We start from the raw sequence: 26,532 nt of genomic DNA on the forward strand, positions 1-26,532 counted from the left end.
AAGTGTTAACATACAATAATTTTGATTTAGCCAATACTTTATTACTAGATACTTTTTAACCTCCCAAATAAAGGACACTTTCTTTGAAATTGAACTCAATGTTTGTGTAGAAACTGAGTTTCACACAATGAATTTGTTTAGATGGGGAAACAAATTCAATAAAGCTTTCTCTCAAAGAATCGGATTTAAACAAGAAATTTAAAAGAGGGATTTAATCACTTAAAGAACAAGGTAGGGTTTGCTCAAGAACAAAGATGAATTTAGGGCTTTTATATTAATTGTGGGATGATTTACAATGGGGGAAGATCCCTCTATTTATACTTTGCCTTAGATTACAAAATATATTCACTTTCATAACCGATTGCATCAGGATTGGGAAAGTTTCTCAATGCATGCTAGGTCGGCCGTCGTGCGATCTGGGAAGTCGGCCTTTCGCTTCGGAGATGGGCTTGTCGATACTATTGGGCCTTCATTCATAAACCGAATCCATCTCAAAGCCGAACTCCCAATTTAGATATCCAGTTTCATTGTTGGTTTAGACCGGTATGTTGGGGATGCCAATTTCCGCACCAACAGTTTGTCTAACTTCCACACTCGATCCATAAAAATAACATTTTATCATTCAGCTTATATTATCATGATTCATGAGTTACTATATATATAACAAAGTATCCCGTTGACATATCTCGTTTGATATATTCACATGAATAATTCACGCATGATTTGGAACATAACAAGTAGCATATATTGGGCTTTTCTATGGAATAAAGGGGAAATATTTTAATTTCCCACTAATTCTTAATTTGATTGGTCATGAAAGAAAGATAAGACATAGCCCACCTAGTTATTCTGTTTGGGTTACCCAGGCAATCACATCTACCAATTGCGTGAGGAACTGAAACACAACATTTCGTTACTAACTGATGATTCGATCATCGATGGATTTTTTCTTTTCTTTTTTTGGTTTAAACGATTTATTGGAGGTTTGATATAAAAAAACGTTCTATTCGACAAACCAATTCACTGCAATATATATAATCACTTAATATAAAACATAACAACCATCCACAGAATATATTCCATACAGAGAGTACGTAACATAACTAGCATCAAATTGTTTTTTATTACAGCAATAATAATTTTCATGAAAGCGTCAATTCCGAAGTCTGATCATCAAAAGCATGCGTCCAGGACACAACAGCAGCATATGGCAGCACAACTGCCAATAGACAAGCCCACATATATTAACTGTTAGTGCCAATTTTATGTAAGGGATATGGCTTTACAATATTTATAATAGTAACAATTCCTGAAAAAAAATACTTTAAATATAGAAGTTAAAAAAAAAATTAGCAACGTACGTAAAATTCCATAATATAAATTCTTTTAGTTGTTCAGTTGGAAAAACAAATTCTTAGCTTAGAACTCTGAAGTTGGATTAATTTTTTCTATTTGTCAATGAAGGGAAAAAATGTAAGTCTGAGGGTGAATTTAAAACCGAAACAAAATTTGCAAGAAAGAACTAGTTGTCAAAAAACACACACCAAATTTTAAAATTTATCCCAACTAAAATGTTGAAAAAAACAAATATTAACAATAAAATGTTGACCCGTTTCTCCAAGAACTTGATTTGACAGATTTTCATATTATACCAAAAAATCCATTTCGAACCAATAGTTCGAGTCGAATTAAAACAATCCATAAAAAAAAAACATATAGAAGAGAGTACGTAAAAATTGAAGAAAAATATTGTAACATGAAACCTATATCTTTCAAAAACATATACACAGTTAGAAGTTAGAACCATGATCTATATCTAAAGTACGTAAATATGAAAGAAAAAAATATACCATCCTTTCCAAAATCCATCGCCCTTAGACTTAGTCTCCACAGCGACGGCCGGAGGATCACCAACTATCGCATCTCTGGTCGGGTAACCAATCGGCGGTGTACTTGTGTACGCCCCCAACGAAGTTTGTGAAGGCTTTTCCACTGTGACCAAAAAAGATTTATTAAAATTATCATTCAAATGTTTAGAATATAATCGCAGCGAGTTTGATTTAAAAGAATAACTGAAAGAATTACCGGAAAAGTGATTCTGCTCGGACTGATTCATTTTGATTTAATGACAAGTGAGGAGCTGAGGATTATGAAGATGAGAGTGTTGTGGTTACGATTTAAAGAAGACGAATATTATGAAAGTTCTTTTATAAAAATAATTAGAGAGGTTTGGTGATGGATATATAGATAGAGGTTATGAAGATGCGGACGACAAAAGCAGGTATTGACTTCTTAGGATTATTGGAGTGGTTGGATTCAACTAAGTACGCTATATATGAAACTTTTATCATGGTACTTACTTTATAGAACCCCTTATGATAATTTAGTTTATATATATATATATATTATGATTTTTTTTTCAAAGTTTGAAGTATAATCCAAATAGTTAGTTTCGTTTAGGTCTGGACAAAATACCCGACCCGAAATATCCGTATTGGAACCGAACCGAAAAACTCCGGTTCGGATCGGGTTAGTTGGATCTTAATTGTAAATAATTTTGGGTATCGGGTATTATCCGATCCGAACCGATATCCAATTAGTACCCATGTATATCCGAACCTATGTTGTTTATCATTTCACATATGTAATCCTTATGTGTGTTTATCAGTTGAGATTGCATAGAAGAAGAAGAATTGTATTTATCAGTTCGTCTCCACTCTCCACCTGCGAAAGATTTGTTTTTTTATATAAATTATATAACCCTAATCCACAATTTGAATCTGGATTCTTTAAATTTTTTCGCTTCTTCTCCTGAATCTCCTCTTTCAGAGACGTTAAAAACTCATTCAAAGATAATCTCATTGCTTAGTGAATTTAGTTCATCAATTGACACTTATATTGTATATAGAGTTAACAACAAGAGTTTGATGCATTTAACCACGAGTGTTTGGTACTTTAGTTCATCGATTGATTCTTTAGACTATATATAGAATTAGTTTAGTTATTTTGGTATGATTTTTTAAGTTATAACTTCATGAAATTTGATATAGTTATTCAATTTATATATAAGGTATTTTAGCTATATATGGGTATTTTGGTTCTAAATGGGTAAAAAATACTTATACCGAACCGAATCCAAAACATATCAGATATATTTCGGTATTCCAAAAAAATATTCAAACCGATCCGAACCCGAAAAAATCCGAACCGAAATTTCTATAATACCTATATGATTCTATAAATTATAAACCCGAATTACCCGAAACCCAAATTACCCGAACCGAATCTGAACCGATACCCGAATGCCCACCACTAATTTCGTTTAATTATGATTATTTAATCTGTGGATATTTCTGATTGTATATCTTTTCTTTTCAGCATTATGATTGTGCATGCAAATAGCTACAATTTTATATGCTTGCATACGTATATATGAAATAAATAGTATAGTGTTATACTGTTATCATATTTTGAGTGAAAGATCAACGTAATGCAAAATATATGTACTTGATCTCCTGGCAAACATATGAGGGAGGGACCAACTCCTGGCAATTATATTGGTCGCTCAAGAGAGATAGACGTTATGAAAATGGTCTACTTATTTGGCTAGGTACTAGATTTTAAAGTTTTTTTCTTTCTATAAACTCTATTTGAGCCTTTTAAAAGAATGATGCACCAATTATAAAATAGTATTTTTACTTTTGAATATAATTTAATATTATTTTTAAAAAAATATATATGTACTTGATACTTTCATCAAATGTTAATAATTCTCTAAATAAAACAAATAATTCAATAGTTTATGTCTTTGACATCCAAATACACACGTTGTGTATGAACAATAAACATCTAACTCGTATATCATATTTTGTAATGGTCCTTAAAGTTACGCGTCAACTATTTGAATTTTCTTAGTACTGAAAAAAAAACAGTTTCACTTATAAGGTTAAGTTCTATTCACCATATTATTATAATCTTCAATGCTACATTGCTACTAGAGCTCAATTTCGATTTCGTAATATCATATATGATATATCATGGTTTTTAGGTGTTTTTAGCCATGATATAAGTATTATTTATAGAATCTTTTTGGTATTTTTAGAGTCTTTTGAGTCTTTATAAGATTTAGCATGGATAGAACCATAATGGAGCTAAATAGGAGGATTTGGAGCACAATCAAGCATTAAAACTAAGTTGTGAAGTTGGGAGACGAATTCAGAGGATGCATCGACCGATGCAGCAATAGTGTCGATCGATGCAGAGCCAAAACACAAATCGGAAGTTTTTCCACAAGTTTGTTTTGAAGATTTACAAAGCTGCCCCAAAGTTTTTCATATTTGTATCATTAGTCCCTGGACGTGTTTTAGGAATATAAATAGAATTTTTATGGTCATTGTTTAGACCTAAACTTTATTTTTCTCTGCAACTTTTGAAAGAAGACCTTGAGAGATTTTAGAGAGTTTTTGGAGAGAAGAATCAAGACTCATTCTAGAGAATATTCAGAACTCATTCTACTTCTTTTAATCTTTTAATGCAATTTATTCAGAATATGATTTGTGTTTCATTGATCATGTCTGAGTAGATCTCTTGTTAGGTTTAGGGTTTTCAAAGGAATTCATGGATTGTTAGGTTATCAGATTGTTAGGTTAATATCTATAGAATTCTTTATCTAGATTGGTTTATTATGTATTCTAGAGTAGCGAGAGCAACCTAGAATCTGATCTTAGGTTAATTGATAGACATGAGAGTGTTATTAATTTCCTGAAATAATCTTAGATGAGCAAAATACCTATTTACAAAGATATTTGATTTAGGGATTTTGTAAACTTATCAAACCTGAATTTAATGCTAGTTTAATCATTAGGATTTGCAAAGAGATTTGGAATTCTAGTTTTTAGACTTAGATAATTTTTGCAGTGAGAGCTAGTTAATTTTACCTTTGTGATTTGAGTTCTAGAATTGTTCTAAATAAATCCTAACAATTATTTTAACTGATTTTTATGAATTTCCTGAGAATTTCCCTGAATTTATCTTCTCTTTTATTGAATTAACTCTTCTTTTTATTGCTTTTCTTGCTCTTTTGATTTTAATACAATTTATTTCTGTTTAGCTTAATTGAAAGATTAATAAATCTATTGTGTGATCTAGAGTCCTTATGGATATGATCCTTAAATACTACAATGATCTCTTAATTTGAGAGAGTAGCTCTAGGGTAAATTTGAGCATATTAATATATTAATTAGCATTCGTCATGGGTTGGTTGAGATATCATATATATACTACATATATATAGCTAAACTTTCTTATTAAGTTTTTTATGCTTTAAGTCCTCTAAATAATTGTGTATTAGAACTATATTAGTTACTAGTTAATTAGGATGGCGCAAACCATTTCTTTAAATAGTTTCTTTCTTTGTCGAGCAACCTCTTACCTCTCGAGTTGGCAGAGCCACTTGCCCAAGTGTTATCTTTTTTTTTTGTCTGAAGATTTCATTGATATTCCACCAAGAAAGAAATTACAAAGGCCGACAAGAATATCAATCCTTCCAGAGGATTAAGCCGGCGAGTACAAACTCACTCCCGAAAACTAAGACCAAAAGAGGTGAAAACAAAGGGGAAAAACCCGAGCATGTGAAATACACTACATCCAATCAATTATTTTCCGGATCAAGATCTAGAACTCCAAATTTAAGACAAACAAAACATAAACCTTTGATAAATTAAAACAAATCTAAGACAAGAAAACCACACAAACGGATAAAAATACAAGATTCTCCTTAACCACAAATTAAAACCGAAGTGTTATCAACTATATAAATCGTTTAAATCATATAGTAATCAAAGTGTATGTTTCAGTTTGATTTATTTGATAAGAAAATGATTTTATATTTTGAAATATAATATCAAAATTAATTATTATAATCTCAAATTTATCCAATAGTTTATTATGTTTTATATGCACGGTTTAAGTACCCTTAGCAACACCTAAATTCGTTTTAAGAGGGATAGATAACGCGTAGAAGTTTATATAGGATTGGACCACTGAAACACTATATTCGCATTTTCTTGACATTTTGGGTGCCGTGATAATTGATTTATATATATGTAACACTGGTTTCAAGTTTCTTTCCGTTCTATTAACTAAAGTGGTTCGAATCTATTCCAAAATTTATTATAAAAGAAGAAAATGTATTTAAACATACGCGTTACCCTTAGTTATTTATGGTGGATTTGAAAGTTGAAACATTATTCTGTGACTTTCTTGCTTCTCACTAATTATATGCCAATTATATATCCAAAATATCACATGATTTTTGTTTTATCTAAAAAATGTTTTCTGTTTGAATTATCTTTGGGGTCAATTTTCAGACACAGTATTCTGTTTACCAAAAGTAATATTCTTGCTTATTCACATGAAACCAAATCAATCAAAGAAAATACTCAAAAAAAAAAAATTACTACTTAATTTATCTCTCACCGTATTTTATTATCCCCTTTATAATAAAACGGAAATACACAACATTGTTTTGTAGACTATATAGTTTTAATAAGTTGGTTACAAATAAGTTATACATTAACGATAGATTAATTAGTTACAAATATGTTATACCGAAAATCTGAAAGAGAATATTCTAAAGAATCATATCATCTAACTTACCATATTAATTTTCTTTATTAAATTATTCATCAAATAAAATCTTTTGATATCTAACTTAACATATTAATTTGTTAATTATCATTATAATTCACCTCTCATTTTTATATATGAGTCTATTTTGTGAAACAAATAAATTATCATATTATTTATTATAATTAAAAATAGATTTATTTCCGAATATACCATAAGTTGAATTTTTAAAAACAAATATAAATTGTTCAATCTATAACATATTCAAGATTCAGTAATATTATTTTTAAAAATAATATCTATTGAATTATTATTTTTTTACTGAGTAACAGATCAAAATTTGAATATTTAAATTCAATTTCATAAGTTTTGTTGAATTTTATAATTTTATATAATATAATAAACTTTAAATAATTTATTTTGAAATATTTTTAATATATTGAAACTTGATATAAAAGTTAGAAACCGTAAACACTCTAAATTTATTTGTTATAGAAATGTCAATAATATGTCACTATAATATGAAAGAATTTCAAGAAACCAAGTATATTAAAACAAAAAGTATAACAATATATTAAATTACTCATAATATAATAACTCATTTTTAAAAAACCAAATTTATAAAATGTCTTATAATGACATTCAAGTCATGATGTAGATATACATTGTTGAAATAACTTCACATATATAACCTAATACAACATATTAAATTTTTATTTTTTTATACAAAATTTTGTATAAAATAAAATTTGTCTAGTGTTATAGCACGAGTACTTATCTAAAATCGTTAAAAATATAAAACTTACAAAATAAGTGTCTTTTTCAAGTCAATCATATTTAGCATGTGATTTTATTGCATAGTGTTTTTATTCAAATGTTTTCAAAAAAACAATCACATAAATTTTATTTTATATAAAAATTCTAATATAAATAAAAAGAATTTCAACTTGTGCTCTATCACGGTCTTAATCTAGTTAATGTACATAATGGGATACGTTTAAGTATCTTAAGACATCGATTATCGTATATAAAACTATACAATATGCACAATGATCCAAAAACAGAAATAAATGGGTAATTAAATAGATGGTAAATTTGTGCTAAAAATTAAACTTTTCTAACAGCCTGATTATAGTTTGGGAAATGTTAAACTTTTCCAACAAAAGACTAGTGGACGAAATATAGAGCTTTTTTACTAAGGACAAAATGTTATAAAAAATTCCCATGCGTAATGCCTTTCAAAACGTTCCAATCTCGGACTGTCTTTTAACACGTATTGGTTTGGCAATACTTACCTAACTCTTTGATTCGTTCATATGAAAATGAATTATATTCAGATACAAAGCATTAACGGATGGAAAACATAAGTTTTATTTTTAACATCTGCATATATACGCCAAACATTAGTTCACATATAATAATGGTTTTTATCTGTCGAATATACATATGAATCGAGATGGGTCGGTCTTTTAAAACATATGAAACCGCGTGGGGATCTTTAAAGATTTCAGGACTGCAAGTTGCAATAGTGATAACACTTGATCCCCTGTTGTAGATCTCCTTCTTCAACGGCGTTCGATCTCTTAATCCAGCGAATCAATTGTTAAACTTTGTATTTTTAACTAGTTTTAGCGTGAGTTTATTTGATATATTTTGATAAAAATTATATATGATTGATTACGATAATAAAATATTATCTCATAAAAAATTAAAATTAGTACTAAGGAAAAAAATTAAATTTCAGATACACAATTTTTTAAAATATAAAAATCATTTGTGTTATAAAATCAAATCTGATAAAAAAAAATCATAAATTTAACTTGACGTCCAGGCGAGGCAAATCAAACTGATGACCTCACATATCCTAAACCATTTTTTTTACCACCAGAAAAACGAAACAATTTTATAATCATGAATTTAACTCGTTTTCATATTGAATATTTGAAAATAAGATATGTATCATAAAATAACATAGACACTTTAGGTTATGAAAATATTTGAAAAATTATAAAATACATAAAGTTATATATAAAAGTTTAATAGTAAAAATAGAATGGATTAATTACTCAATAATTGTTTGAACCTTAACTTAAAACACAAATGACGAAAACCATTTATGTTGGCCTGTTTTGCATACTGGCCCAAAAGCTTTTTTCGTGTTAAGTCACATTTCCTCTCCTTGTAGCTGTTCTTCTACTACTACTTTCTTCTTCGTTAATCACGGATTCACGATGGTCTTGTCCATCTTCTTCTTATCAGTCTCTTCACCTTCTCAATTCTCATGGACTTCTCCTCTGTCAAACCTCTCGGCGGCTCACCTTCTCTGTCCTCAACGATCTCATCGTCTACTCCTCACCATTATAAATCCACCACGACACCTACCATTATTGTCGCCGCCATCTCAGGAATCTCCTCCATTACTGATTCGAGATCCGATGCATTCCTGGTGGGATTCAGTCCCCAAGAAACAATCTCGTATCGTCTCTCCTCTCCGGCGACTTCACTTCGGAAGACGGCCAAGTTACCCTTGCCTCATCTCTAGAGAATTCAAATCGACATGCACTGTAGTTAGCTTCTTCTCGCGCTGCTTACTCCTTTACAATCCAGCTTCAGGTTCTTGATCTGATCCGCTTTGTCGATGGCTATACAAAAATGACCTCTCTTTTGATCCACTGCTTCGTCTTGTCATCCTCTAGCATGCGTACAATATTTGGAGGCCTCTCTGATCCTTCAATTACAAAAAAAAAAAAAAAAAAAAAAAAAGCAAGGTAAATTGTCTTTCAGTAACTCTTCGAATTGAGTTCATTTTTAAAAGTTGTCATAAGATCTTATTGTAATGGTTGTTATTAGTTAAAATAGCTATGACTTAAGTAATAATATTCGGATTGTTGTATTGTTTATATGTTGTATAAAAGATTTTACATTGAAGCTACACCTGAGAATCGACTTAATATTAGTTCTAATGCATGATTAGATGACTATAGACACACAATAATGTATAGATAGTATTCAGCAGTTACTCAATATCTATTCACATCCTTATTACCTTGCTTGCTATTAATAGCTGGAGGACTAAATTGCGTAGAGATTCCATGAGTTTGTCTTCGTTTAGTCGGATTACTGGATGAGCAAGCACAAAGCTAACATCCCTTGATTCTTGTAAAGATGTTAAGCTGGATTTGCAGCAGATCCTGCTTCATTATATCAACAAATATGTGTTACTTTGATGATTACAATATAGATCAAATAACTTGGTAATGCCATAACTAACTATCACCTTATTTGTTGTTTAAGGAAGATCCCATTGTTTTCAGTTCCTTGTAATTGCTTTCTCTTGATCGATGGTGCTTCTCGACCATGTTTGGCAAGACCAGGTATGTTTGTAACATCCTTCAAAACCGTTCTTTTTGGCAAGTTTGATTCTGTAGTGGATCCTATAAGATACAAACAAATAAGAAAACAATAATTTAGTCCCTCCCATCTATGTTGTTCCTTGTACACTATCGACGATTTCACCTTTACTTTTCCAACTCGTTTTGAAAGGCTTGATGTTAGCGAGCTTTCTTCATCCACGATTAGCAGCCTTGGTGACAAAATTGGCTGATAGATCTAAAATATTGAGTATTAAGTTTGTTCATTGAAGTTTGTATTTATATGACTAATAGAGACGGTTTCGGGAAATGATAAATTCTAGAATATGCTTATTAGATATTAGTGATAAGATACGTTAATTATTTTCTCTACTAAAGATCAGGGATAGTTGCTAAAAATTAAAGAATACGAATATTTAGTTTTGATTTTAGAATGTAAGGTGTAGAAATCGGTATTGTTAAGATTGGCTGATCTTTATCAGATTAAATGACGAACAAAAATGGTAATTATTTAAAATGCTGCCGTTTATTATGTATGGTAAGTTGTCTAAAACTGTTTTGTATATAATCGCTGATTTTTTGAAATGTTTAAATTAGTAACAGAATTTATATGGTAGGTATTGAATATTATGCGTTTGGATTTGATTTCTCCTATAGGTTTAAGAAGAAGAGAGTGTTTGGATACACTTCTAATATATCTAAGATCCGAATAAGGTTATGGCCAAACACTTAGGATTCGCGTCCCATCTTCAAATATAATAACTTTGTTGCCCTTAAAAAAAAATTTCTATTCTTCCTTGCTTAATCCGTAGGGGCAATATACGAAATTTTTTCTAAAGTTTTTTTTTTTCTGCTTTTGTACTCCCCAATTAATAGTATAGATTATGGTATACTAGTTCAAATCCTGAATGTGTACCCACATATCTCACATTATTCATATTGATATAAACATGTAACTGTAATTAGTTTAAGGGACCCTGAGCAGATTCAGTCTAGAATAGGATCCAACATAAAGAATTAGATCGTATATGTACGGCTAAGATTAGCTTTCGAGAGTACAGGGAGCGAAACCTACCACTAGGTTCAAAATATTTCAAGATTTCTTCTCCTTGTAGTATAGTGTTTTAAAATCTATACTGAAGTGTCTAAGAGTTTGTAATTCGTTATTAAGAAGATTAATAAATGGAAAGTAAACCCTAGCTAGAGGCAAAAAAATGTATTCGCCTCAATACATATCCGTTTCATTTTTATTATGTTTATAAGATTTTTCTAGGTTTTGCCCGAATTCAATTCAGACATGTATCACAAAGTTTTGTGTGTTTTAGTATAAATGTGAATACTATAAGCTAAACTTATTAGCGAGATCCGACTTATAGTTTGGAATCTTTTAATTTCGGATCGCTGGTACTAACATGTCCTCTACTAATTGCCTAACTAGTTTTCGAGGATTATTGACCCACGATCGAGTCATTGACTTCATGCGACTATTGACGTTTACTTAATGTTTTATATTCGATTTAGTGCATGATTAACATTTGATACAAGAAAATTTTCTTTTTAAAAGCAGCCACCGTATCGTATAACAGCAAATTACCAGCTCACATTATCAATGTGTGTGTGTGCGCATGTAGATATAGTAGATATGTGGTCCATTCTCAAAACTTTTTCGATAGGATATTCTTTATTTAATTATAGAATGAACACTGCACAAGTAACGGCTTAACAAATGTATTAGATAAATGAGAAAGCAGTTTCCTTACGATATTATTGTCATTGAATCCTCTTTTCTAAGTATGGACATGCATATTATATTCTAAAACTATGGGAATAAACCTTCATTTCGGAAAGTCATATATATATATATATATATATATATATTTACATATGCATGTACGGATTGGCAGAGTCGATCAATATAGCACATGCATGGTATGCATATAAAAAAATGATAATAGTCTCCTACCAATTCATCTTCCTTGTTATAATAACCCGAATTATAGCATAAGCAAACTATCAATAACCAAAACTCAAAAATATAGGAAGAGGAAAACAAAGACGATATGAAAGTAACACAAATGCCTAAGATATTATTTATCCCTTATCCGGCGCAAGGCCATGTCACTCCGATGCTCCACCTCGCATCGGCTTTCCTCAGCCGTGGATTCGCCCCTGTCGTTATGACTCCGGAGTCTATCCACCGTCGGATCTCAACTACTAACGAGGATCTTGGGATCACTTTTGTGGCCTTATATGACGGTCAAGATCGTCCGGACGCACTTCCCTCGGACTTCTTTTCGATAGAGAACTCGATGGAGAACATCATGCCGTCTCAGCTCGAACGGCTCCTACTAGAAGAAGATTTGGGTGTGGCTTGTGTTGTGGTTGATTTGTTGGCTTCATGGGCTGTAAGAGTGGCTGATCGGTGTGGAGTTCCGGTTGCCGGATTCTGGCCGGTTATGTTTGCTGCTTACCGTTTGATCCAAGCCATACCAGAGCTAGTACGGACAGGCTTAGTTTCCCGAAAAGGTAACTTGCATTATCTTAATACAATGGTTAAATAATTAGTCGTCAAACATTAGACATTGTAGTTAATACGTACGATCACAGTAAGTAATATTCACACATCACAGTTTACCTCATGTACTATACAAATAGCACATACTGTATATATAAAAACAATTTTGTACCCACAGAGACCCATCTATATAGACTACTACACGTGTCCGTATACAAAATTAAGTATGTGTAGATTTTTATTAAGAAAGTATATATGTATAGTTGATAAGTAAACAGACAATACATCTCTAATGATTGTTATTTGTTAATTCCAGATCAGTGGATCAGGCAATGTTTATCGAGCTAGTGGCATTGTGTCATGTTAATTATATGGACTTAAATTTTCATATCTAGTATTATATGTATACGGAAGTTTGGATATATAGAGCAATTTGGGCACACAGAAACAAAGCCAGGAATTATATTGGTAATCTATTAGGAGTTGCTTGGTAATGCCGAGATACAACATAGTGGCACAAGAAGTCGGGCGCGTGTTCTTAACTCGTGTGCGACTTTCCTCCTCCTTCAGCCGCTCTTGAAGACAGCTTAGATCCGCTTCGTATATTGCCTCTCCGGTCACCGGCGCTCCTCGCCGTGACCGTGAGAGGGCTCCCAAAGTTTCCTTTATGCAGCTGGCTTTTTTCCGGTAGGCGATCTGACGAGATTAGGTTTCAGAGTTTGATGGCGATTTTAACGGTGGCTCCGATTTGTGGAGAATTGGCCTCGGCTTGTCTCGAATCTTCTGTGAATCTTGGCGATTACTCCCTCCCGGTGCTCTCACCCCCTTCGGTTTGTTTGAGGACGGCAATCTGAGTTTGTGTGAGGCTCCTTAAGGTGTTTCTCGGAAGTTCTTCTTAAGCTCCATTAGCGATGGCGCTTCTGCTTGTCCCGTTTCAAGCAGCGGTAAGATTCTTCAGAGGCAAGTGGTGGGTAGTTTCTTGGTATTACAACCGTAGCTTCTCCGGCATGCGGCGGCTCTCCTCCTGTGGTGGCGTAAGAGATTAGTGCTCTCTTCCCCTCCGTGTTTGCCTTCTGTCTTCACTCTGTTCACCTTCTCTCCCGCCCCGTGATTAGTTGTCGTTTGTTTCCTTGGCTCATTGCGTACTCTGGTATGCTCGGAGTCTCTGTCTTGTGTGTTGTTGTTTTAGGTGTGGCTTTTAGTGCTGAGGTGTCAGCCACCGGTGACTCAGATCTTCTTTTTTGTTTATACCGGGGGCGTTTGGTCATAAAATGGTAGTCTTGTGTTGTGGTTTGTTGTTAGAGCCGGCTTCTCTAACTACTTGCAAGCTACCTAACATCAACTCCCCAGCCAAAGGTGTTTATCAGAAAAGGTGGACTGGTGTTCGTCCGAGACTTGTCTTGCTCTTGTAGGATTTTGTGAGTTTCGTCTAGGATGGAGATGAGGGCTACGCTTGACAATGGGTTTGGGTCTGCCCAACGTCGCTGCCCATACCATTTCCGTGCAAATCCATGGCATGTCGCACTTGTATCCTTGATGTTGCGTTTGAGTTTACTGCCCCTCGTGTCACTTTTGCCCAAGCCTTAGCTCAGCCGCAGCGGATTAGTGTTTTAGTGTGAAGCCTTGATGACTTTACTTGAAGTGTCTGTTTTTGTCCTGAGCATTTGGTGGTGTTAGTATGGCTCTTTGTGGTTAAGATGTTGCCAGGCTCTGAGCTACCGACTCCTAGAGGGACTCGCTAGAGTGAGCGAGCATTGCCTAACACATTAAGCTTGGCAATTCCGCAGCTCTTTGCTAAGCTCGGATTACCGGTGAAAGGACTACCATCTTGCTTTATGGGTGACTAGTGATCTTTATTGTTCTGTTTTCTTGTTGATTCTTTTTCTAGCTCACTATAGGGATTCTTCTTATCTTGTTCCAAATCGTCTTCTTTAACGAGAATTGATGATTCGGTTCAAGAATGTTGTATGCTTCCATGTTTTTTATTCGTTTTTTGGCATGGGACCATAAATTGGTTACCCTTAATTGTGTAATCTACATTTTCATTGTGAAATGAATATTTACATTCTTAGCAAAAAAAAAAAAAAAATCTATTAGGAGTTTAGGACCACGAGTCTAATTAGAACGATGAAGAACAATCATCACCAATATAGCATTTGATGAAGCTATTTGCCATACATAGGCTTGAGTTCCATTTGTCCAATCTAAATTAAAAAAAAAAAATTGTTTCCTTAGTTATTTTTTTTTCTTTTTCTTTTGTCATATTCGTGTCACGTACAAAATTGTTTGCATATTAATTACAAAAACATTGGTGTGTATAGGTTGTCCTCGTCAACCAGAGACACCACTAGTCCTGCCGGAGCAACCACTCCTATCTGAAGAAGATCTACCATGGCTAATCGGAACTCCAAAGGCTCAAAAGAGACGATTCAAATTCTGGCAAAGAACCCTAGAAAGAACAAAAAGTCTCCGCTGGATCTTGGCAAACTCATTCAAAGACGAATATGATGGTTTCAACAAGCAAAAAACACCCTACAAGTTGTTTAAAGATTTCAACAAAGAAAACAATTGTCAAAATCCTCAAATCTTTCACGTTGGTCCTTTGCATTATTACCAAGCAGCACCAAGTAATATAGCTATGACCAAGACTAGTTTATGGGAAGAAGACATATCTTGTATTGGTTGGCTTCAAGAACAAAACCCGAACTCAGTCATTTATATCTCATTTGGAAGTTGGGTTTCTCCTATAGGAGAATCAAATATTAAAATGTTGGCATTGGCATTGGAAGCGTCGGGAAGACCTTTCCTTTGGGCGCTAAACCGAGTGTGGCAAGAAGGACTTCCACCAGGGTTCGTGCATAGAGTCACCATTGCCAAGAACCAAGGAAGGATCGTCTCATGGGCTCCGCAGCTTGAAGTACTTAGAAACGACTCTGTGGGGTGTTTTGTGACTCATTGTGGTTGGAACTCGACCATGGAGGTACACTATATTATCACTAGTAAAAATCTAACATGTATTATATAATTGTGGTACCTAGTCACTACTATATACATACCATATATTTGTTTTAAAAAAAAAAACTATATATTTGACTTTAATTATTAATCATGATTCATTGCTTGTACAATATATAGGCCGTGGTAAGTTGTCGGAGGCTACTATGTTATCCGGTGGCCGGAGACCAGTTTGTGAACTGTAAATACATAGTGGACGTGTGGAAAATTGGAATGAGGATTAGCGGGTTTGGAGAGAAAGAGGTTGAAGATGGGCTAAGGAAAGTAATGGAGGATCAAGATATGGGTGAGAGATTGAAGAAGTTGAGAGATAAAGCAATGGGGAATGAAGCTCGTTTGTGTTCGGAAAGGAATTTTATACTTTTTAAAGAAGAGATAAAATAGACGAGCGAGGAGTTACGTAATGTTGATGTTATACACTTAACAAAAAAATAAGCTCGTACAATTGTTAAGTTGTACGTTCAAACAACTTGAATCAATGATGGATTGTTTCAACAATTTGGGGTTTTAAATGATTTAAATATTAATATGAAGCATTAGTGGACATATATATAAACGAATATATTTGACTCTAATGACCAAAAAACATATAAATTTTAAAATGGATAAAAAATTATTAGGAGAGCCATCAGATTAGTTGATGTGGTCTTTACATGGTGCACGCATGTCAATCATCTTTAAAGTTGAATGAATTAAAAGTAGTTGACAAATTTAAGATAAAACATTGCGGTCTTGTGCAACATTTTTCCTCACACGCTTTTATATAACCCATAAAAAATTTAAATTTTAGATTTTGAAAAAAATGTTCCATCATTTATTTAAATCATCATAATAAATGTGTACTTTAAAAAGATCATCTACAGTATTTATTGATTTAATGCATCATTGATATTTTTATCAAACAATAAAAAAGTATTTTAACATAATATATTCCATAAAGTAACATATTAATATATAATTTACTATTTATAAGTATTATTCACATATAAAAAAATCATTCTTAAATTTCTTAGTTCAGTTATATTTTTTTGAAATTTTATTTGAGCTGTTTATTTTGCAGAAAATTACTAAAAAAAAAAACGAAAATAATTAAAAAGAAAAAAAAAAGACACGCAAAAATGGGTGAAGTTTTGTTTGACCGCCAAAGAAGAAAATAAAAAATGAAGTCTTGAGGAAATCTCAGGAAGAAGAAAACATCTCTGAGACCGACGCCGAAAGAATCCATTTTTATCTTTTTGTTTTGTTTTTGGTTCTCATCGGAGAAAATAAACCTTTTATTTTTTTGTTAGCTTCTTTCGTCGCTGACGTTTCACTTAGGTGTCTATTTCTTATCTTCCACGATTCTTCTCTCTCTCTCTCATTGCTTTGGCTGATCGATTTGGGATAACTTGAGTTCGCCAAGTCAAGCAACCCGATTTCGTTGGTAAATTATATTGTTGGTTTTGTTTCAAAGATTTTAGGGTTTCTAAATTACGTTTCTATTAGTGAAAATTGAAACATTTACAAGATCGTTGGTGGGAATTGAGATTGCTTTGGCTTTCGTTTCCAATTTGGGTTTTTGAGTGAATGAGTGTGATCTTTGATCTGGGTTTCTATGATTTTGTTTGATTGAATCCAAAGTCGTCATCTTTTTGTTACCGATTTCAACATTTTAGGTGATATCAACAGTAGTACCTTTTGGATTTGGTTTCTCAAGATCACTTAATTTGACAGCTTTTGTCTTGCTTTCTAGGTTGTATTTAGTATAGGAGCCAAATACAATGGATGTAAACAATGTGAATCCATTTGCAAGTACAAGTGCTAGTGCAAGAGCAAGCGGTAGTACAAGTGCGAGCTCAAACTCGAGTTTTAGTAGCAGTGTGGCGGATACAGATGATGATCAGACCATTGCACGTATACTAGCTGAAGATGAGAGTTTAAGAAGAGAAGGCAAGCTTGGGAAGAGACTATCTCATTTGGATTCTATCCCAGTATGATAAGCTTCTTTTTTTTGCCTAATCTCAGTTTGAATGCGTGGTGTGCTACTCATTTTTTGAATATCTTGTGGCATTTCGTATTGGCAGCACACTCCTCGGGTTAACAGGCAAATACCCGATATAAATGATGCAACATTAGACCATGAGCTGCTCTCTGGGAGGTTCTTATCTTTAATTCAACGTTTCCTTTTATGTCTTCCTTGAATGCATTCTTCATTTGATGCTGATTAGATTGTTCATTTGCCAAAGGCCTTAGATGGAATAACTAGTTGCTTTGAATCTATATAGCTCTAAAACATCGGTTTGAACTTCCCGTGTAAATCATATAAGGTGGTGTCTCTTTCTTGTCTAGGTTGGCTACATATGGGTTAGCTGAATTACAAATGGAGGGAGATGGAAATTGCCAGGTAAGTCGGTTGGAACATCCATATAGACCTTGTTTGCAATTTTAAAAGATATTGTATTGATTCCATCTGTCGTCATATGTTATACTTGTTTGCCAGTTTCGAGCTTTAGCAGACCAGCTTTTCCGCAATGCAGAATACCATAAACATGTAAGGAAGCATGTTGTAAAGCAGGTACTGTCTGAGAACAATCGTGTAACTCTGTTTCTTTGTTCACAAACTTATAGATTTGTTCTGAGAAGAATGTCCAACTGTTTATTTAGTCAAGGCCTTCAGGAATGAATGCGTTTAGTTGTATACACTGGCTTTATTCAAAGACTCTTGCTTCTTATGAAAATTCCCCACAAAACCCTCTCTAGCTGTTGTGTCCTGTCTCTGGTGACTTGGTTCTCAACCTTTAAAACTTTTTTCTCGGCTTTAGCAATAAACATTTCTTGAAGTTCACAGTCACCAGTTTTCTTAGTTGGGAACTCCTCTGAACTTGGTTTCTCTCAACTTTGTCACATAGTAATTAATAATTGACTGAGTCTGACTTAGCATGTGCATTTTCAGTTAAAACAAGAGCGGAAGTTATACGAAGAATATGTGCCAATGAAATACAGACACTACACCAGGAAGATGAAAAAGTGAGACATCTTTGTTTTTGTTTTTGTGTCAGCAAGTAATAAATTACTGTCTGATTCATTCTTTTTGCTGATACATTTTGGATGTGACCAGACTTGGTGAATGGGGAGATCATGTAACTCTTCAAGCTGCTGCAGATAGAGTAAGTTATAATAGAAATACCTTCTTTTGAGTTTACGATAAGACTACAATTGGTTTCTAAACACACCTTAAAGATTAGATCTTCTATTGAGCAACTGTATCTTGAGGAATCATCCCAAAATTAACCTTTTATACGCTCACATTTCGTTCTTTTTTTTACTTGAATCACTGGCTGCTGACTCAGCATTACTGTAGTTCGAAGCCAAGATCTGCTTAGTCACATCCTTTCGGGATCAATCCTACATTGAGATACTTCCTCATAACAAGAACCCTCTTAGAGGTACAAAGCCTCACTCTCTTCTCCCTTTACGCTCTAAGCCAACTTTATACTCGGTCTCAACGTTCTTGTTTGAATCATTTCCCTGTTCTGCAGAGGCTTGGCTTAGCTTCTGGAGCGAAGTGCATTACAATTCACTATACGCTAATGGAGGTAAAACTCAGTTTCCTGCATTTCAACTCTACTTATTAAGTCCTTTATCATTATTACTCACTAATTATCTCCATTGCTTCTGTCTCAATCTGAGTAGTTCTTGCTATTCCAGATGTTCCAACAAGAAAACCCAGAAGAAAGCATTGGCTCTTCTAGAATTGGGATACATAGGTTCATCTCCATATGTATAATGTATACTACTATACCTTCTCTCAGATTTGTGTGATGAACTTTACAATAACCTTACTTTGTTGTATGCTTATCATTGGTTCTCTTTCAACACCTTGGTTGTAAAACAATGAATAAAACATAGATATTATTTTTTATTAATAATAACCATTTCATATTAACTTTATTCATAACGAAAATTCAACTAAACATCAAACATTTTCATAATTGACATAGATGTTCGAATTGGGCATAAAAATTCATAATTTTTTAAAAATGGACCATAATGAGATCAATTTGAACCGACCGGGATGAAATACAAACACATGGACCAAGTAACACATGTCGTTGAGTTTTGATAATATATACAAATCTTTGCATTTTTAAAATATTAAGATTTTGGTTGAGTTTGGAACAAGTAAAGTAAATGGGTCTTAAACCTCAAGAATAATAGAATCAGTGGGATCGGACAGAAAGAGCTTCACTTTTTTTTCTTTGACTAAATACAAGAATCATTTAGGCAGTGGATGTGTAGTAAAACTATTTTTCATTTTCTTAAAAAAGAAAAATTTAAAAATCTTTAGATATTTTGAGCAAGAAATTTTATTAAAAAATTATCTTTTAATTAAAATATGTTGGATTATGTAACTATTTATGACTATATTAATTTATGAAGGAGTAAACAAAATTGGAATAAAAAGTGAAAAAAAAAAAAAAAAAAAGGTGTTGGTTTTTTATGGGTTTGGGGAAAAAGGTCAGGTCATGTGTCGATGTTACACACGGTGAAGGGGAGAAACAGAACAAGAAAAAATAAAGGCCATTGCTTTCTTCTTCTTCCCTTCTCTCCTTCTTCATCCCTCTCTCTCTCTCTCTCTTTTTTTTTATCGCGGAGAGAAGAGATTTTAGATTTTGTTTTTTCTTTATTATCCCTTCTTCTTCTTCTTCTTCTTCCAAATTGAAAACCCTAGAAGCAAATCTCCTCTGCTAAGTTTTTTACTTACCGCTCTCAAATTTTCTCAATTTTGTTTTTTTTTTTATCTCTCCTTCACAAACCCTAAGGGGGTAAAGGGTTCTCTTATGTTCTCTTGCTTCTTCATAAAGCTTTGCTTTTTTTCGAAACCCTTTTCGTTTTGATTGACTGTTTTGATCATGGAGAGATCCGATTCCAGGGATTTGTTCAACTTTGTTCGCGCTTCCTCCTTAGGTCAGTTCTGTCTCTTCTCAAAAGAATGTTTCTTTCTTCCTCTTTATGGTTTTTTTTGGCTGCTTAGCTTAATTTTGGATCCGGTTTTGTTGTGTGTTGCTTGGTTTCGTTTAAGCATATAAAGGAAGGAGATTTATGCTTTAGATATATGTGATTGTGTTCTGTATTGATTTAGGTCACTGAGCTATAATGGGATCTGATGTTGTTTCTTGTACTGAGGATTTATGGGTTTTGCTTAGTTTTTCGTTGTTGTGTTCCACAATGCACAAATGATAAAACCAGTTTTTGAATACGAAAAAACTTATCTTTAGAGATTTTTTAATCATGTGAATGTGATGTTTATATATTGTTGTTATCTCCTTTTGATTGAAAGTTTGTGTTTTTATGGTTATGAGGGCAGGAGTTTAACTCTTGTGTTTGTAATATGAAATTCTGAAGCAGCTGTTGTTTTTGTTGTGTGTCTGCAGATAAGAACAGTACACTCTTTGATGCCTCACAATATGAGTTTTTTGGTCAAAATCTGGACGAAATGGAAATTGGGGGTCTTGACGATGATGGAGTGATTGCTCCTGTTCTTGGACATACTGATGATGATGAGTATCACTTGTTTGATAAAGGAGAGGTAACATGACTTTCTCTGTCAAAAGCTTACATCTTGATAAATACATTGTATTAAATTTTGGTTACAGATGTTTTACTGATTGATACATTTTGTTGATTCCAGGGTGGAGGCTTAGGATCACTATCTGAGATCGATGATCTTGCGACAACTTTTGCAAAGGTTAGCATAATTATTGTTTACAAACACTATAATGAAAATCTTAACTACTATGTCATGGTCGCATTGATAATCATCTTTTTCTCCTGGCAAGCTAACAAAAGTAACTACTTCCTCCAAATAAGAGCCAAGAGCATAATTGTTTTATCATGCAATGCATATACCTCTTTCCCCAGTTTTTTTTTTAACTCTTATGTATGTGGTTTTTAATCTACCTATTCTCTTTTGTGTAGATAAACAGAAATGTTACCGGACCCAAACACCCTGGAGTTATTGGTGATAGAGGATCAGGATCCTTTTCAAGAGAGAGTGAGTTGAAATCCTAACTTGGTTACACTTTATAACTTTAGGGTTATTTTTTAGCTTGTATAACTTGGTTCCTGGTATTGTGATCATTTTAAGTTGCAAATTCAATACTTTTTCATCTGAAATATCGAATTACCTGTTTCGAGCTATTATTTCTACGATTAGCTTTTTCTGACTGAACTCTATCTTATAGGTTCCTCTGCTACCGATTGGACACAGGATGCAGAGCTAACAAGCTGGTTGGACGAACAAGATCAAGAAGCTAAGAGATGGTCCTCACAGCCACAATCATTTGGTCATTCAAAACCTTTGTACAGGACATCCTCCTATCCTCAGCAGCAACCACAGCTGCAGCACTACAATAGCGAACCGATAATCTTACCAGAATCAAATTTTACCTCATTTCCCCCGCCTGGTAGCAGATCTCCGCAGGCTTCACCCGGAAACCTCCTTCGCGCTCCTTCTCTTCCTGGTGGTTCTCAGTTGACCTATTCTGCACCTTCACCACTGTCAAATTCTAGTTTTCACCCCTCCGTATTGTCGCAAGGTCCCCAGTATGGTGGTAATTTGGCTAGATATGCCTCGTGCGGTCCTACGCTTGGTAACATGGTGCAACCTCATTGGGTCACTGATCCTTGTCTTATGCACGGAGATCATTCTGGTTTGTTACATAGTTTGGTGCAACAACAGCATCAACAGTTGCCTCCTCGAAATGCTCTTATGTCGCAACATCTGCTCGCCCTCCAGCAGAGACAATCATATGCTCAGCTTGCCGCGCTACAATCCCAACTGTATAGTTCCTATCCTTCGCCATCACGTAAAGTCCCTTTTGGAGTTAGTGAAGTTAGGGAACACAAACATAAGTCATCTCATAGAAGTCGAAAGAACAAAGGCCTCTCTCAACAGGCATCAGATGCAGCTAGTCAGAAAAGTGAAAGGGGGCTGCAGTTTAGATCGAAACACATGACTTCAGAAGAAATAGAGACTATCCTTAAAATGCAGCATTCCAATTCACACAGCAATGATCCTTATGTCAATGATTATTACCACCAAGCTAAGCTTGCCAAGAAGTCTGCCGGATCTATTAAAGCAGTCTCTCACTTCTATCCCGCTCAGTTGAAGGACCACCAGCCTAAGTCTCGTAATAGTTCTGAACAGCATCCACAAGTTCATGTAGATGCTCTTGGAAAAATTACTCTTCCTTCTGTCCGCAGGCCTCGTGCCTTGCTCGAACTTGACTCTTCTCCTGGTTTTAGCGATGGAAGCGGGGATCATAAGGGCTCAGTAAAACATTTGGAACAGGAACCTCTTGTTGCAGCTAGGGTTACGATTGAAGATGCTCTTGGAGTTCTTATTGACATAGTTGATATTGACAGGACTCTACAAAACACAAGACCCCAGGATGGCGGTGCCCAAATCAAGAAGAAGCGGCAGATCCTGCTAGAAGGTTTAGCGACGGCACTTCAACTTTCTGATCCGTTCAGCAAAACTGGTCAGAAATCCGGGATGAGCGCTAAGGATGATGTTGTCTTTCTACGTATAGCGACTCTCCCCAAGGGCCGGAAAATGCTTACGAAGTATTTGCAACTTCTAGTTCCAGGTACTGAGATTGCTCGAGTTGTTTGTATGGCTGTATTCCGCCACTTGAGATTTCTCTTCGGCGGCCTGCCTTCCGATACTCTAGCAGCAGAGACGATAGCTAATCTTGCCAAAGCAGTCACGGTTTGTGTTCAAGCAATGGACCTCCGAGCACTGAGTGCTTGCCTTGCAGCTGTAGTTTGTTCTTCAGAGCAGCCACCTCTGCGTCCTATTGGAAGTTCTGCTGGGGATGGTGCATCAGTTGTCTTGATATCTCTTCTTGAGAGAGCTGCTGAAGTAGTGGTGGTTCCTCGAGTCATGCATGGGAATCCTAATGATGGTCTCTGGAGAGCCTCATTTGATGAATTCTTCAACCTTCTTACCAAATACTGTAGAAGCAAGTATGAGACAATCCGAGGTCAGAACCAAGGTAGTGCAGCGGATGTTTTGGAGCTGGCGATAAAGAGGGAAATGCCCGCTGAGCTTTTACGTGCGAGTCTGCGTCACACCAATGACGACCAAAGGAACTATTTATTAAACTTTGGTCGTAAACCGTCGGCAATTAGTGAGTCGGCGTCTCATGCAAGGGGTGGTGGTCAGATCAACTCTGAATCTGTGAGGGGTTAATAAAGAAAAGAGAAACCATGAGCTTGGAAGTTTCCAGTTCTTGGTTTTCTAGGCTGTGGATCAAAACAGTCAAGGGGTGTGGTGTGGACTCGGGAAACAAACTTGTAAGTAACCTGATGGTGTAGGAATCTTTTCACAAGGGTTCAGGTGATAAGTACTTTTAGATTCTGCTCTTCTTTTTTCTTTTCTTTTTTTATAACTTCGAACTCTTTTATTTTCCGTATGTTTTTAATGGTGGACAAATGCAAATTCTGCTTGGTTGTGTATTTATGATGATGGGAAAGAATGTGAAACATCGGAAGAAGAGAGATCTTCCGAGGGGAGCCATATTTTGGTGCTTTAGTCGTTAGGGAACAAAATAGGGAAGTTAGTGTAGTTTCGGAAGGGATATATTAGTGTTTGTGTACAGAATGATGAACCCCTTATCCGGGGAATAGTGAGATTGGAGGCTAAAGAACACAATAGGTGCTAATCCTCTTCGATTAACAGGTTTAGGTCTGGAAAGCAGCTGGGAAAGGGATTTTACAAAAGTTTGTTATCTGATATGTTTATTTCCTCTTAACACTTGTGTCGTGTAATAGTAATAGGAACACACAAACCCCTCATTTTGAATACTCTTTGGATCCACCTCTCTCGTTGGTTATTTCAAGATTTCATCCTCTAGGCTTATCTACTTTTTTTGTGATGAGCCTGAGAAAAGTACAATACTAAGATCCACCTCTCTCGTTGGTTATTTCAAGATTTCATCTTCTAGGCTTATCTACTTTTTTGTGATGAGCCTGACGGTACAATACTAATATCCAACTGGTCTTGTTAGTACAATTTTTGTTTTGACTAGTGATTATTTGGAATCATGTTGGAATTGATTTTCTCATTTTTGAGTAAACCCGTAGATAAATTAGATAATACTACAAAATTTCTGTAATGGTGTGAAATGACTAAGAGCCAAAGATGAGCGACGCGTAAACTATTAATAAATCTTGTGCAGTCTAGTCTTTGGTGGATCCAGCGAGTTCAATGCTTGCGTTTTCTTATTTTGTTGTAAAGGAAAAAAAAAGTAGAAGAGTTACATAGAGCTAACTTGGAAAAAAATGGACAACCTCATGAATCCATTGCAAGACAAGTGTGAAACTTAATACATGAATGGGGAAGGAAAAAACTAATACAAACGATCCAAATGATCCTAGTTTTAATACCAGCTTCAGTGCTCGTACCAGTGCAACGTCTTGATTTTAAAAACCAAAAAAAACTCGAAATTCATATCGTCGAGTATCGAGAAAAATGACAAGAGAGTGAAGCAAGAGCTAGCTAGATTTTTCTTAACCCATTTTGTTTTTTGTTGGTTGATACTTAGAAATTATGAGGAGAGGAGGAGGATGAGGAGGTGGAGCCTCTAGGTGTAAGTGTAATAGTTTTGCTTCTCTTCTTCCTCTTCTCCAAGAACCTCTTCACGGATCTCTTCACCGAACAACCTAACGGCGATTCCATTCTCACCGGTGCTAACTCCAATGTTGTTACTTCACGATCCTTCCTTGCCATCTCTATTATTGCCCTTATCTTCACGTATTACAAATTTCACTCCTCAATATACTATAATCAAATCGATAAGCTTATATAAAACGGAAAAAAAAAACACTCAAGCATGCAAAAAAATGTACCTGGATCTCTACAAGATCGTACTCGCTTAATCCTTCATTATAAAATGCATTGTTGTCCTTAGGTTTCATGGCTGATGAATGATCACTAACCCTATATATTAAAAAAGAAAAGTTATTCAAAACGAATCAAGAGGTGTAAATTAAATATGGAAAAGTTGAGTAATTTGCATACACAAACACTCACGTAGAATCTTGGCGACAAAATTGAAGCGTAGGGGTCATTGGAGATAGGCAGAGATCTAAGCTGCAACCATTCATGATTCTCTCTTCTTAAAAATATTATTACTCTCTTTGGTCGATCTTCGTATCAAAGTAATCAACATTGACATACTTTGCATGTAAAGTATATATAAGAAAGTGCCATAACTTTCTTTTCTTTTTTGGTTGGAAAAAAATAAATATCTGCAAATTTGGTCACGTGCTTCATGTTTTCAATACAAAGAAAAATGGTAGTTTTTTTTTTCTTCAGTAAGTATCAATTGTGTCTGAAGAATCTTGAGTAATGTGTATCTAAATTTGTATCTGTTTGTGTGTGGTGTACGTATACAAAAATTCTATTTTATAAAGTATTTACGATTTAGGTGTTAAAAAAATGAGTATTTATAATTTCAATGATAAATGATACATATAGAAGCTAATAAGTTATATATATTTATGCATGCATATAAAATTTTATAATGTATCTATATGTTTTTTTTTTAATGTATTGATTAGTGTTGTGTTTATGAGATTTAACGATATATAGATAGAAATAATCAATATAAAACTTGAATTTTAGAATTATACATACTGTATTAAGATATAAATTAGGATTCTGACTTTGAGGGTTTGTGAAAAGATTGGCCACATGTAGTGTCTATGCCATGTGGGGTTTTGGAGTCGTTTGGTTTAATATACTTTCCAAAAATAGAAAGTCAATCCACAAATGTGAATGGTAACTGGTAAGTGCATTTCGTATTTTTTTTGAGGCATTACGGAATACACAGTTTTTAGTTGAAAGCATGATTAAAGTTAGGTATAGAAAAGTTGATAATATTAGTGGATGAATTAAGACACGTGAAGCATGTTTTTACAAACTGTTCACGACTCACAAAGTCACGTGTTCTCTCC

At 34.3% G+C, this 26,532-nt stretch overlaps 5 protein-coding genes across 12 annotated transcripts; 3 read left to right on the forward strand and 2 right to left on the reverse strand.

Annotated features, from left to right (window-relative positions):
• Positions 1 to 1,006: 1,006 nt before the first annotated feature.
• LOC104766121 (protein CYSTEINE-RICH TRANSMEMBRANE MODULE 9-like) lies at positions 1,007 to 2,392 on the reverse strand. Its single transcript, XM_010489941.3, has 3 exons — positions 2,086 to 2,392; positions 1,851 to 1,992; positions 1,007 to 1,219 (listed from the first exon to the last, which is right to left on the reverse strand). The coding sequence occupies exons 1-3, from the start codon at positions 2,114 to 2,116 to the stop codon at positions 1,174 to 1,176; spliced, it is 219 nt and encodes a 72-aa protein (XP_010488243.1). The 5' UTR covers positions 2,117 to 2,392; the 3' UTR covers positions 1,007 to 1,173.
• A 9,561-nt stretch (positions 2,393 to 11,953) lies between these two features.
• LOC104766122 (UDP-glycosyltransferase 82A1) lies at positions 11,954 to 16,026 on the forward strand. Its single transcript, XM_010489942.3, has 3 exons — positions 11,954 to 12,524; positions 14,835 to 15,493; positions 15,649 to 16,026. Exons 1-3 carry the CDS (start codon positions 12,059 to 12,061, stop codon positions 15,910 to 15,912), a joined length of 1,389 nt encoding a protein of 462 aa, XP_010488244.2. The 5' UTR covers positions 11,954 to 12,058; the 3' UTR covers positions 15,913 to 16,026.
• Positions 16,027 to 16,575: 549 nt separating this feature from the next.
• LOC104766123 (OVARIAN TUMOR DOMAIN-containing deubiquitinating enzyme 11) lies at positions 16,576 to 19,453 on the forward strand. 8 transcript variants are annotated; one of them, XM_010489943.3, is made up of 10 exons: positions 16,576 to 16,951; positions 17,261 to 17,498; positions 17,592 to 17,665; positions 17,857 to 17,911; positions 18,008 to 18,082; positions 18,461 to 18,534; positions 18,626 to 18,674; positions 18,869 to 18,953; positions 19,047 to 19,103; positions 19,201 to 19,453. In XM_010489943.3, exons 2-10 carry the CDS (start codon positions 17,289 to 17,291, stop codon positions 19,257 to 19,259), a joined length of 738 nt encoding a protein of 245 aa, XP_010488245.1. In that variant the 5' UTR covers positions 16,576 to 16,951; positions 17,261 to 17,288; the 3' UTR covers positions 19,260 to 19,453. The 8 variants fall into 8 exon arrangements, 4 of the variants coding, with proteins under 4 accessions (XP_010488245.1, XP_010488247.1, XP_087358940.1 ...); XR_015591484.1 differs by having other exon boundaries at positions 16,610 to 16,951; positions 18,858 to 18,953; XR_015591486.1 differs by having other exon boundaries at positions 16,610 to 16,951; positions 18,858 to 18,953; positions 19,216 to 19,453.
• A 498-nt stretch (positions 19,454 to 19,951) lies between these two features.
• On the forward strand, positions 19,952 to 24,391 carry LOC104766124 (protein PAT1 homolog 1). The gene is made up of 5 exons (XM_010489946.3): positions 19,952 to 20,475; positions 20,943 to 21,097; positions 21,200 to 21,256; positions 21,487 to 21,562; positions 21,753 to 24,391. Exons 1-5 carry the CDS (start codon positions 20,421 to 20,423, stop codon positions 23,762 to 23,764), a joined length of 2,355 nt encoding a protein of 784 aa, XP_010488248.2. The 5' UTR covers positions 19,952 to 20,420; the 3' UTR covers positions 23,765 to 24,391.
• A 465-nt stretch (positions 24,392 to 24,856) lies between these two features.
• On the reverse strand, positions 24,857 to 25,752 carry LOC104766125 (protein JAZ13-like). The gene is made up of 3 exons (XM_010489947.3): positions 25,607 to 25,752; positions 25,423 to 25,513; positions 24,857 to 25,321 (listed from the first exon to the last, which is right to left on the reverse strand). Exons 1-3 carry the CDS (start codon positions 25,678 to 25,680, stop codon positions 25,115 to 25,117), a joined length of 372 nt encoding a protein of 123 aa, XP_010488249.1. The 5' UTR covers positions 25,681 to 25,752; the 3' UTR covers positions 24,857 to 25,114.
• Positions 25,753 to 26,532: the final 780 nt, after the last annotated feature.

This window comes from Camelina sativa, chromosome 19 (assembly GCF_030686135.1).
Source record: "Camelina sativa cultivar CO46 ecotype springtype chromosome 19, ASM3068613v1".
Taxonomy (NCBI): Eukaryota; Viridiplantae; Streptophyta; class Magnoliopsida; order Brassicales; family Brassicaceae; genus Camelina; species Camelina sativa.